The 13295-nt window shown below is 39.5% G+C and overlaps 1 protein-coding gene across 6 annotated transcripts in view; it reads left to right on the forward strand.

Annotated features, from left to right (window-relative positions):
- The window catches only part of MITF (melanocyte inducing transcription factor), a gene marked incomplete at its 5' end in the record, with an annotated part of 224489 nt that overhangs the window by 114530 nt on the left and 96664 nt on the right, over nt 1–13295 (forward strand). For 2 of the 6 annotated variants that reach the window (XM_082662714.1, XM_082662715.1), the window contains one exon: nt 9021–9076. The exons of the other annotated variants lie outside the window; for them this stretch is intronic. In XM_082662714.1, the coding sequence (XP_082518840.1) occupies nt 9021–9076 (56 nt within the window). Of the gene's footprint in view, nt 1–9020; nt 9077–13295 lie in introns of those variants that run through there. 6 annotated transcript variants of the gene reach the window in all.

Consider the following 13295-nt stretch of genomic DNA (forward strand, 5'->3'; position numbering starts at 1 on the left):
TTCTGTGATTGTTGAGTGGCTCACAGAAACTTGGCAGAGAGAACCCTAGCGAGAGGCGTGTGGGCCCTGGAGTTTCAAACCCCAGATCTGCAGCTCATCAACATCTTGACTCTAGGCAAGTTACCTCACTCCTTGTCCCTGTTTCTTTATTTAAATAAAAAGAGATAAAATAAAGGTACAGTTATCAGTGTGATGATATGATGAATTCTCTGTCTTTTCTCTTCCCCCCTCTTTTTTTTTTTTTTAAAGAGGCAGAGACACAATCTCATTTTTTCAGATTTTCAGATTTTCAAATTCCCTGCCTGGCACACTAGGAAATGAAAACACGTCGATCCTTAATCCAGTATTAGAAAGCAGATGTCCGTATTAATGGGAATATCATTGTGGATGGCACGTAAAGATGGCAAATTCATGCAACTTCCAAATTGTCTGTTTAAATTAATAAATGATTTGAGCATTCAGAGTTACTCCAAAACATTTCTGTCTTCAGAGTTTAAGGGCTGTGATATATTATTGATGTACCTCAAGCATGTTGAGTAGTGCCTGGAAAGTAGTAGGTGCTCAATAAATATTTGTTGAATGAATGAGTTTTAATAAAAATCTTTCTAGTTTTCTATCTTTTACTCATGATTTTGTCCATATCTTTTAAAAATGAGCCAGCATTGTTTGATATGAGGAGCTTAATAAGCTTGAATGGGAGTGGTGGTGATTCTCTGCAGCTCCATCACCAGCCTCATCTGTAATAGCTGGCAAGTAATAAATACTTGGTAAATGTCAAAGTGAGAATTAGGTGGTTTTGGTTAGGCACTATTTTTTATTTTTTAAGAACATATAGCTTAATTTTTTCAAGCAAAGATTTCATTTTTATGTTATTGCATAGCAGTATTACTTGAAATTACAGAGGCTATTAATTTAAAATATTGGTTACTTTAACATTTTACTATCAACATAAATATACGCTTTGATTATAGGACTCCCTAGCGTGTAAATTAGATTCAGAATGCTAATGTGTATCAAGCTTATGATGATTGATTAGATTTAATCAACAGACAGGAAGGATTTCTGTGCAAATATTATTTTTCTCATTTCAAATCCTATTTGCTCAGCATAACTGAAACAGGATGTCATTAATATAAGAGTGAGTATAGAGATGCTTTAGAAGTTTGGGAAACTTGATTATGGACATCAGTTTAACCTATGGTGATCTTCTGAACACAGAGAGGGTTGATTTGTTATACTTTTGCTTATTTAAATACACTATTTCCTGCTTGACTTCTGAGTATGTTTATATAGTAAAAATACAAATTAAAAACATAACTGACACATCGAGCCAGAGCTGAAGGTTCCCTGGGCTAGCAGTTTTGTCTGTAGCTAAGACAGTCATTGAAAAAGCATTGGAAGTTGTCCATTATCAGAAGAAGTTTCAGATCGCCATCAACATCTTAGCTTTTAGTCCTTCGCTATGAATGAATATGTTATTCACAAGTATCTCTAGACCTTTCCTGAGCTTCCATAGTGCATGGGGTATGTGTGTGTCTACAGTACACCACCACACTACGCTGTCTCCAGTTGAAAAACGGTGCTAAGTTTACGTCTGTTAAGAGAGACTTATCAGTTGTTTACTTATTTATGAAATAGTGGACCTCTCAGAGGTTTTCTGCTCACAGGCCAAAGTCACTGCCCTGGATTCTTACCACATGTTGTACAAATGAGAGCTTTCACACCTGACACGCTTTCGTAGCACCTTCCACCATAGCACTGTGATTTTCCATGAGAAACAGTCTGTCTGTACCTTCAGCTCAGTTTTTGGAATACAAATATGGGATTTACATGAATGGAATAGAAAGTCTAACTGACAGAGTACCCTTCTTTATTTTCATCCCTTTTCCAGTTCCCCCTTGGACAATAAAGGATTAGGTGGTTCTTTGAGCTGCTGATGCCTTGGCGTCTCAGAGAGGGAAGGTGGGGAGGGATGGATTTACCTGCTTTGTAGCCAGGACCTCAGCTAAGGTGGTCTGTGGAGGCCACTTCTAATAGCTGAATATTGTGTTGCTTTAAAATACCTTAATATCTTGACTCTTGCTTGGAAGAAGAACGAAACTGATGTCTTTGTTGATGACGATGGGGTTGAACTCTCCTGCTTATGTCCTCAACACTGTTAGGAGGATGGCAGACACACCCTATGTGCTTATTTGCTCTTCAGGCTTTAATTACTTTTAAAAAGGAGTTACTACAGTAAAAGACAAGTCCACATTTTTCTTTTTAAATAAGTGAAAAGTCCTGAAGGCGAAGATTTCACTTCTTATAAAGTCGTAGTGTGAGTAACTTTGTGCCCCCCCCCATGACAACAGCATTATCTTTTCCTATTTATTTACCTAGATAAGGAAAGTAATTGTATTTTTACTAAATTTCTCCTTTGAGGAAATGCCATCAAAGTGGCATAATCTCAAATCAGTGTTTCCCTCCTCAAGTTTGTGTTGTCTCACAAACTTGGCTTATTTTGTAGATTGTGGTCTGCTTATTGAAAATACCCCGCTGCCATTTATAGAGAACAAAGAGCTCCTGAATCGCCTTTAATGCAGAGCAAGTATTTGTTTTGAAGTGAACTCTAACAGATAATATCAGAGAGCTCAAGGGAAGGAACTAATCTCTCGTATTGATTATTTATGAAAGACCAAGCTATTATTCCATCTATTTCTCCCTTCATTAATTCCTTAAAGATTTACTTTGACAGCATTTGAGATGTCTCTTTGTAGATTATATCTGTATTCTCAGGACAGAGTTTTCTAAACAGTTTTAAAAAAAGCATTATTTTTTTCTTCTGGATATTTGTATAAGCATCTAACATTTCTTTCATAATGTTGACATGAGCCTAGATTAAGTTTACCTGGGGTCATCTTGCTCTTGTCTGCATTTTCCTTTTCAACCTTAAAGGGCTGCTTTGTGAGCCAGGTACAATGAGCCGTCTTTCAGAAGGTGCTGTACCATCATTGTTACAGGGAGATCTGTTCCTGGTAGTACAAAAAAAAAAAAAAGAAGAAACAGGATGAAAGAGGTAAACATTATTGAGTGGTACTGAACACTTATTTCTGCAGGTAAGTAGTCATTAAAAATTTCCCTCAGTCATGCTGTGAGGGGTTCAAATTAGAACTGCTGGGTTGCCAGTTCCTTGTAACTTTGTATTCTAATACTTTATCCATAAAAGTGAGTTGTGTTCAGCAACTAAAAGCTTCCAAATGAAAAGTATACAATTGTGAGTCCCACTTATACCTATTGACTTCCTAATTAATTAAATGCCATCATCAAATTATATTTCATAGCTCCTTCATTACCTGATCTTTTTCATTTTGTCACTCATCCATCCATTCTTCCATCCATTTATCCATCCATCCATCCATCCACCCACCCACCCATCCATCCATCTAGCAAAAATTTATTGAGCACTTACTTTATCCCAGGCACCGAGAATGAAATAAATACAAAGGAAGAACCCTGCCCTCAAGGATGAAAGACAAACAAATAAAATGATTAGAAGTTGGAGTAAGTGCTATGAAAGAAAGAAAAAAACATTTACTGGGAGAGTAAATAGCAGAAGTGGGTGTTCCTGCTTTAGGTAGGATAGGGGGCAGGGGAAGCCCTCCCTAGGGAAGAAAGCAGAAAACCTGTGAGACCTCATCTGAAAGGTGGGAAGGAGCCCCCCTGGGAAGGAGCCCCTGGAGCAGCCATTCTGTCCTTCCTCCTCCCTCTTACCATGGGCCTGTGTACGTGAGTTTGGGGTTTCTCTGGGGCTCACCCCAGAGAAGCAGAGCCTCTTGCATCTTCCTGTTTATCTTCCCCATAGCACTTGAGAGATGTCTCGCAAATGCTGCGTGCATCAATAAATGTTTGAGTAAAAGGGCCTTTCGGTGGCATCTTTTTCCAGAGCGTGAACACGATGGCACGTGGGGAAAAGAGTGTTTGTTACTCTGGAGAGTAGTTTGTGAGTTTTGTAATCACTTTCATGATAGTCGTGAATCAAGGCTTTCACTCAACATTCAAAGCATAGTCATTGAAACTCCAAGTGAACACTTTAATATATCGAACTATTCAAGTAAAGACTTCTTTATTCAACAAATAAAGGGAACTTACATTTTTGGGTGTTTTTCTGTCACTCTTGGAGAGATAATTTACATAGAATATATTATATATAATTATGTATATTATGTTGTATAATAGTGGTTCCCAGGCCTTACTTCACATTAGTCCTTTATGAGAATTTTTTTAAAAATATGGAATTCAAAACGATGCCTTTGGAGAGTCTCAATCATTTGTTTGGGGAAAGATTCTTGACATTTGTATTTTTAAATGCTCCTGAGTTGATTTTAAGGAGATGGAGTGGGGAGAAATGTCCCCAGGTGCTTCTGATAGGGATACACGTTTGGGAACCATTGGCTGGGATCACAATAAAACATGAAGGATAGGTGCTTCCTAAATTGTATGTAGGGGTGTAGTTCATGGGTCAGTATAGTCCTTGGCATGTATTAAGTCCTCAAATGTTAACTATTTTGAGGGTGGTGAGTAGAAGTAGTTTACTGAAAAGAGCAATAACTATCAGAAGGAAAGATATAAGAAAATGATGTGCTTTGGGGGCAATAAAACATTTGATACCCAAATAAAACAAGAAGAATTCTGACTGTGATAAAACAGTGGTTCTACTTTTCTTCAGCTGAGTTTTGGACAGGATAACAAGTAAAACCTCTTATCTCTTCTCTAACGTGTTCAACATAGTGATTGAATTTTTCCTTCAAAAAAGATTGAGGCCCAAATTTAGCCAAAAAAAAAAAGAAAAAAAGAAAAAGGAAAAGTTGGCTGTCACTTGGATGTTTGATAGTTTTAAGTTCCATTTTAGTTAAGGTTGTCTTTGAAAAAGGTCAGTAAGAATTCTGATGACTCTAGTTGATTTGCTAGAATTTGGGGCAAGGAGTAGTAATTAAGATTTGAATTGTATTGGAGTACAGGTAATATTTTTATTCTGCATTCAGCGTTTCGTGTTAAAAAATAGTATCTTTCTTTTTCCTCTGCTACCAATTCTTAGTTTGTGTTTAAATTTAGGATTTCAGTGTATATATGCATTTATGTATATATGTATGTGTTTATACATGTGGATTTATATATGTATATGCACTTAGGATACATATCTGAATAGTACAAATGTGAACAAGAGAGTTGCTTACACATTAGAGATTAATCCATTTTAAACATATGAACATCAACCATGGGCTTTTTTTTTTAAAATATCTTTATTGGAGTATAATTGCTTTACAATGGTGTGTTAGTTTCTGCTTTATAACGAAGTGAATCAGCTATACATACACGTATATCCCCATATCTCCTCCCTCTTGCGTCTCCCTCCCACCCTCCCTATCCCACCCCTCTAGGTGGTCACAAAGCACCGAGCTGATCTCCCTGTGCCATGCGGCTGCTTCCCACTAGCTAGCTATTTTACATTTGGTAGTGTATATATATCCATGCCACTCTCTCACTTCGTCCCAGCTTACCCTTCCGCCTCCCTATGTCCTCAAGTCCATTCTCTACGTCTGCGTCTTTATTCCTGAACCATGGACTATTTATTCTACTAGGTTCTAGGGATACAATTGTAAACCAAACAGACATGGTTCCTGCCCCTCAGAAGACATTTGTTGAATAATTGCATGACTACTTGAGGGACAGTATCGTGGAAATGTATGTAATGTTTTATGAATTTTGTAGATGGTGTCAGATGTGTAAGTCAACCTTTATTCCATTTGCCAGTGGGTATTTCATTGCTGTGTTCAGGGAGATCCCCCAAGAACATTAGCATAATATAGATATTTCTGAAGTACCATGAATAAGTTGAACACGTGCCCCTTAAAGGTAATTTTACTTGAACACTTACGTAAATGGTCAACTGTTAGCCTCCTTGGGGTGGTAGATTGTCCAGGACAAAATGTCAGGCGATGTCATTGGCGGGACACGCCAGGGGAGCATTTGCCACCACATTCTGTCCCTGCTGGAATGGCTGGAATTGATTCCATTGGTTTCGTGATCAACGTTTGAGAGCCCACAGAGGGTACAGATTTTCCCTGTGTGTAAGCATGTAATAAATCAGGGTTTCAGTTGTAAAACTTCCCCGGGTGCATTGTAACTTAATGCAGCTTCAAATAGTGTCCAAGGTGGGAGAGAGTCCAGCTTGGTCTTTTAAAAAAATCATCCCTTTAAGGTCCTGATATGGTAATTTCCTTCCCTCTCTGTTTTCTTTGATCTTCCAGTTTCTTTATGTTTTTTTTTCACTCTGTTGCATTTCCATTGGTTCTGTAGATTGGTCAGTGTGCATCGAGAATAGACAGTTCCAACTACAATCATAATTGTAAGAGCTGTTTTTAATTGAGAGCTTACTGTGTGTCAGACTGTGCCATACACGTTACATATATTGTTTCCTTCAGTTTTAACAATAACCTACAGGATAGCCATTTATCATTTCCCCTTTCTCAAGTGAAGAAACTGGGACATGGAAAGTTTAGTAAATTTGCACAAGGTCACAGAATGAGTAAGTGGTGGGATTTGAACCTGGTTAAGTTGACACCAGAACCTGTGTTCTTCTTTTTTTTTTTTTAAATTAATTAATTAATTAATTTATGGCTGTGTTGGGTCTTCGTTGCTGTGTGCAGGCTTTCTGTAGTTGTGGTGAGTGGGGGCTACTCTCTGTTCCGGTGCACAGGCTTCTCATTGCAATTGGCTTCTCTTGTAGTGGAGCATGGGCTCTAGGCACGTGGGCTTCGGTAGTTGTGGCTCGCAGGTTCTAGAGCACAGGCTCAGTAGTTGTGGCGCGTGGGCTTAGTTGCTCTGCGACATGTGGGATCTTCCTGGACCAGGGCTTGAACCCGTGTCCCCTGCATTGGCAGGCAGATTCTTAACCACTGCGCTGCCAGGGAAGTCCAGAACCTGTGTTCTTGATTTTTATGCCAAACTGTGCTAGAGGCAGGAGAAGTGAGGTGTGGAGTAGGTTAGTAAGGGGAATAGTGTGGCATCTTAGTCATCTGTTAACCCTAGTACCCCGCACAATGCCAAGTGTGTAGAAACTCCTCAATAACTATTGTTAATGAATGCAATCATTTGCATCAGGGACGTGGATTCTCCACCCCACCCCCATTCCTTCTATTTATTGGTCTTTAGCTTTACCAGTAATCTACCCACTTTAATCCACTTCTCTCCACTCTTGTCCCTTCTCCCCTCCCCGTCCCCCATAAAGTATCATCACATCCTGCTAGGACTATTGCAGTAGCCAATCTTGCTCCTTCTCTAGGTGGTTCCCGATATAGCAGCCGCCAGAGGGACGTTTCTAAAAACTCTGATCTGAGCCCATCACTTCCCTGCTTACAACCTCTCAGTGGTTTCCTGTTCATTTTGGAACAAAATCAGTGACTCTTCTCTGGTCTCCCAGATCCTGATGGTCTGGTCCTAGCCACTGCTTTAGTCTCACGGACGCCATGATTTCCCTTACTCTCTGTCCTCCAGCCGCAAAGAATCTTCCTTCTAACTCCCCACTTCAGGATTCTTGCACATGTCATTACCACTGCTCAGAGACTCTTCTCCCATGTCCCGCTCCACACCGTAACTCATGACTGCTACCCCCACTCACTTCTATGCCCAGAGGCCCCTGCCTAAGGGAAACCTTTTCTGACCCTTACATTTTAAGCTTTCCCAGCTCCTTGTAGCATTTACCACATTTCATTATATATTTGGGTGATTATTTAATATGTGTCCCACTAGACTGTAAACTCCAAGAGTTTGCACAGTGCCTGGGACGTAGTAGGTGTTCCATAAATATTTATTCTACAAAAGAAAAAATGAACAAAGAATAAAAAGAGCCAGAAATAGCTTGTCGGAGACTGCTGGCTGGATATTTGCTATTATTAAAGGAAAATTAAAGAAAGATAATTTCATTACATTATAAAATTCAAGTTGGATTATGGCTTATAGAGACTGAATTGTTTTCCAACTATGTACTTCGGAGACAAACTCTTAGGCACAGAGAGGTGAAGTAACTTGCCCAGGATACACAGCTAGTCCATGCCAGATGTCTTTGTTCTGACCTCTGAATTGTGTGTAGGGAGAAACAGACATATTTTCATAAGTGGGCAGGACATCCTTGGTGTGCTGAGTCTGTAGGAGCTGCATCAGTATTTGATAATATTGAGGTCATGTCACAATTTTAAAGCATCTTTTGAGAGCATGTATTATTATTTCGGCACGTTCAGAATTTAATTAGATGACAATCTAAGAATACACAGATGTATGGCCTAAAGATGTCCTAAAAGATAGTGCCCACAGTTGAAGCAGCTTGTGTTTGACTTCCACCAGGACTGGGCAAGGGTAGCCCTCCGTATATTCTTGGGATCTGAGGGTAAGGAATGTTGTCCAGATCTCTAGCTTGTCAGCAGGAGAGCACGTTCAGTAATCAAGCTCCAGTTCCAGAAATGCCTGTGCATGGATGCAAAGCAGCTAGAGGTGTGTGATGAGCTGATGCTAGAGGTCTCCCCAGTTGAGAAGGGGCAGAAGCTGTCCCACAACCCTCCTGGATTCTGTGGGTCTTTTAAGTGTTAGAAATTCACCGGTATGTGAAATTACCTCAGGTTTCCCATTCTCTGTAATGCGCAGCCACTGCGAGCCTCCACCGGTACCTGTCTGTGCTCCGGAGGGCTAAGTAAGCATCCCAAGGTGTCACCTGGCTGCTGGGTTGGATTTCTGGTGGTGCCTGTGTCCTGGCGAAGCCCCCGTTGCAGGGTGAGGCAGCATTTTTGTCCTGCAGGTACAGTAGGTACTGGATTAAACAGGTCTGCTGTTTCAGACAGACACCAGGCACGGTTGTAGCACGAGCTGTGCTTGGATTGGAGTTTCCAGGGCCTTATCAGGAGCCACCCCTAGTGACACAGCCAGTGCCAGAACTAACTTTGACTTTCACTCTTCACCAAGGGCTTGCAGAACACCTTAAAGGAAAAAAGATGGAGGCGCTTAGAGTTCAGATGTTCATGCCCTGTTCCTTTGAAAGCTTATATCTGTAAGTGAAGTTTTATTCTGGAAATAATCCTGGGACCACTTGACAGGAGTTTTGTTTTCTGGTTTTGTTTTTTGTTTTTGTTTTTTAAGGGGAGGACAGAGAAAGGGGAGGTACTATTCGGAGTTAAAAATACTGGAACTGTTACTCTGTGACTGTGGCTTTAATCGGCTTCAGCTGTAACCTCTAGTAGGTGGCTATGACAAGGATAACGACTAATTTGTGGGGGGAGGCAGGATTGAAATGCTAGCCCATTAGCTCTGCCTTCTCTTTTGAAATGGAATGTTGGTCTTAAATTAATCATGCCAGAAAATGACTGCTTGAAAAATCTGAGTGAGAACAGAGCTTGATTTATGATTACTAGGTAGACTACAGCCCAGCTTTGTGATGAATAAAAAAGGGTTTTCTTCAGGAAAACGAGCGTGCTTAGTGACATTGGTCAAAATTGCCCCATTGCAAACACTTTGGATTTTTTGCTTTCTCCCCCCCTGCCCCCCCATCCCCCCCAACTGTGGAGTAGTAACAGTTGCATTAATAAACATCTCATTTGCATTTCTGCATATTGATTTTTTTTTTCTCTTTGAGAGGAAAACAAAACATCCAAAATCAGAATCATCTGTCTGGCATAGAAATGTAGAACAAGCTTGAAATTGGCACTTTCAAAGAAATACTAAAATGGAGAAACGCTAAATGGATCATAGCTCTCCCCTCCCACTCCCCCATTTCCTTCAACATTTACTTTCAATGTTAGGCGATAAGATTTGAAAACAATACTAAAAGCTGTGTCCCTAAGTGAATAAGCATTCAAGCAAATCAACTTAAGCAAAAGCCACCTCTGGAGCTTAATAATTATTTACTGAACGTTCCTGGGTCATGAGAGAGGTTCTGATTAAGTCAGAAAAGCATTATGTTCAGCAGCTTGTGAAGGTGTGTTTAAAGACGGCAAGAATAATGGAAAAATACTAAATGTAGCAGAACTATTTTGAGAATTTGATTCTGAAAAAAATAAAATTCCCATAAATGTAATTGTGGTAAAAGTTCCTAATGTTCAGTAGGTAAATCTTTAAAAGGTTTTACAGTAGCTTTTAAAATTATTTTTCATTTGCTATTTTTGCTGTATTGTTTGCTTTTATAGATGTTTTTCATTGTATGTCATTAAAACAGTTTACTCATTTCTCTAAAATGATAGAACATTTTATGAACAGAGTATACATAATTGTGTATTTAAAATGTCGTGCTGTTAGAAATGTTATAATTTTCTGCTTTGTAAATCAGATACTAGTTAGGGAGATGATGGCTATTCTTTGTGATTCATACCCCACAACAACGTCCCCTAAAACGTACTAATTTTTGAAATATTATTTTTAAGCAAATTAATGGATATCATGATTGGATCAAACATGCCATTCAGCTTAAGGACAGTAGTGGTGTCATCCTTGAATTTACACCCAAATTAATTCTTAATTTCAACTACTTTTGCTTAATTGATTTTGAATTTTTTTTTTTCCGGTTAACTAGAATACTGGCTACAGGAACATGCTTCCTTTATGAACTCGCAGAATGAAATTCTTAGCACACATCTTTGACAAAACTTGTTCACTGAGCTGTTGCCCATTAACTTCTTTGTGCCTGCTCTTTTGGAGGGCACACACTGTGAATTAATTGTTTCTTTTGTGTTTTCCTCTAGGAAAGCAAAGAAACACCATAGGAGAAGGCAACATTGTAAGAGATTTGGCTTCCTAGAAAATAACTTGTCAGTTTTCACTAGTTTCAAGTTACTAGGAGCCTCAGAGGGTACCAATCCAGGAATTGAAGTACAGCACAGAAGAATCCATTGCCTATTACTTATTGTCTGCAGGGTGTGCTGGCCACTACGCTAAGAATCTTACTTGCATTAATACATTCAGTTCTCATACTTGCTCTGTGACAAAGGTACTTTTTCCTACCTCCATTTTGTAGATGACAAAATTAAGGTTTGGGCAGGTGAAAGGTCCTGCCCATGTCATATAGCTGAGAAACGACAGCTGGGATCTCAACAGAGGTATTCTGGGCCCATGTCTCGTGCCTTTCTCTGTTCCATTCTGTGGATTCTCATTTCAGATACTGAATGAATTGATGTTTCTTCCTCTGCCTTTTAATTAAGTGTGTTTCTCCGATGCTCAGATTTCTGGGTTATCCAAACTATAACTCCTTTGAGCTTTTGAGTGGCTATGATTAGTCCAGTGCCACAGTATTTGTCTATCAAATGGATTTCCTTATATCCAATTCAATGTTGATTATAAGGTGACTGTTCAGGGGAGATGAAAACTCTACTGAATATATACAATGATTATATGATCTATTCTGACTTGAGAACTCTTAAAACATGGAAGGAAAGTTTGTCTTAGAATTAAGGTAATACAGTAGGTCTCTAGAACTGAGCTTTTTGGAAAAAATGTGTTCTCTGCCACTGGATGACTCAAGCAAATGGTTTGACTAAAGGTCTTCCAACACTAAGGTTTTAGTGTTATCTGATTTTAGGAGGTGGGGTATTTGTTAGAATAGAGACACCAGATTTACTCTTTGGATAGATATTTATTTCATCCTGCTATATGCTAAGTATTTTTTAAGTGTTGGGGAATTTATATGTGAATAAAACAGAAATCTCTGCCCTCATAGTGCTGGCTCTATCTGGTCATGAAGGGCCAGGAACATTCCAGCTCTGTCCTTAAGTCTGGTTCTCATCCTCATGGTTCAGAGTGGCTGCCAGTCCTGCAGCCATTACAGCTAAATTCAAGGAGACGTGATGGCAAAGATGGGTATCTCTTTAGGGAGAATTTTTGGACGTACCACATGACCTTTCTGCTTAAGTCTCATTGGCAAAACTTAGGCGTGAAGCCAACCTAGCTCCTGGAAAGCTGGGAAATGTTGTGAGTGGCAGTGTACCAGCCTAAACGAGGAGAAAATAGAATGGATACTAGATTGTTTGAGTTGTAGCTCTTAGGCTGAAACATTGATTTTTTTTCGTTTTTGGAATAACTGTTATTTTCTAAAATGCCACAGAAATGAGCTGTGGTATAACAGAGCACATCCAACTGGCTTAAACAGAAAAGGAGATTGGGAGTCCCTTGTAAATCAATATCCTATGTCCAGGGTTATCAAGACTTCAGGGATGGTTTGATCCAGATGCTCTGTGTCATCTAAACACTGGCTCCTTCTTCATTCTTCCTTCTCAGGCTTCTTTTCCCTCTTTCAACTCATATCACTGTTTCATTTAGTTTGGCTTTCTTTTCACATAGGTCCAGGAAGTTCCAGATTTATATCCCAGCATCTTTCCAAACATTAGTATACATAGAGGTCTTTTACCCCAGTATTTCTAGTCAATATTTCTATTTCTACTCAGCATAGGGCTGACTGTTATTGGACCATTTTAGAGCACAAGCACATTCGATGGGTATGCTGATTGGTCCAACTTACGTTGTACTTCTATGTCTGGAGTTGGCAGCACCGCCATAACCTACCTCGGGAATGAAAAGTGAGGAGACTGATTTTTCAAGGTGAAATCAGGGTCCTTTGCCAAAGAAGTGGGACAGGATGCTGGGCAGGCACAAGTACCATGTGACCACCATAAATCATTACCACTATTTGTAAGGCTGGCTTTTAAACCATGACAGGTGCACACATTCACTGCTCCTGAGATCACAATCGGTACTTTTGTCTTGATTTCCACACAGTATTGCAGACTTTGCATCTTGGTTGATATGTTCTAGACATGCAGTAATTGTTAAGCGATTAAGGCTTTTGAATCTTCTCTGACCTGTTGTGACGTTGTCTAGACAAGTGGACAGAGCATGCCCTGTGACTGGGGCAGTTATTTGAGTAGAGATAGATGGCTTTTCTGTCTTTAAAAAGATCCTTCCAATTACTTTCACACTCATGTCTGAATTCTGTCATTAGATTGTCATAGTTTTGGATAAAAAGTTCTTTCTTTTAAAATACTCTTAAGTGGGATATCTTGTCATGCCATATCAATTACTTACACCTTATAGGCGAATTTTTCAGAGCCTTTTAAAGCATGGCGTCTAGATATGAATGAGATTCCATAGTCGGACAGTGTAAACAAGAATTCTACAACATGGTCTAGTGAAAGGCAGCTTGATAGGAGAGACAAGAAGTGTGAGTGTGGGACCCTCAGCTTCATCCGCTTTATAGCTTTTTGATAGTAGGCTGACGGATATAATTT

The sequence above is a fragment of the Grampus griseus genome, assembly GCF_964374135.1.
Source record: "Grampus griseus genome assembly, chromosome: 10".
NCBI lineage: Eukaryota > Metazoa > Chordata > Mammalia > Artiodactyla > Delphinidae > Grampus > Grampus griseus.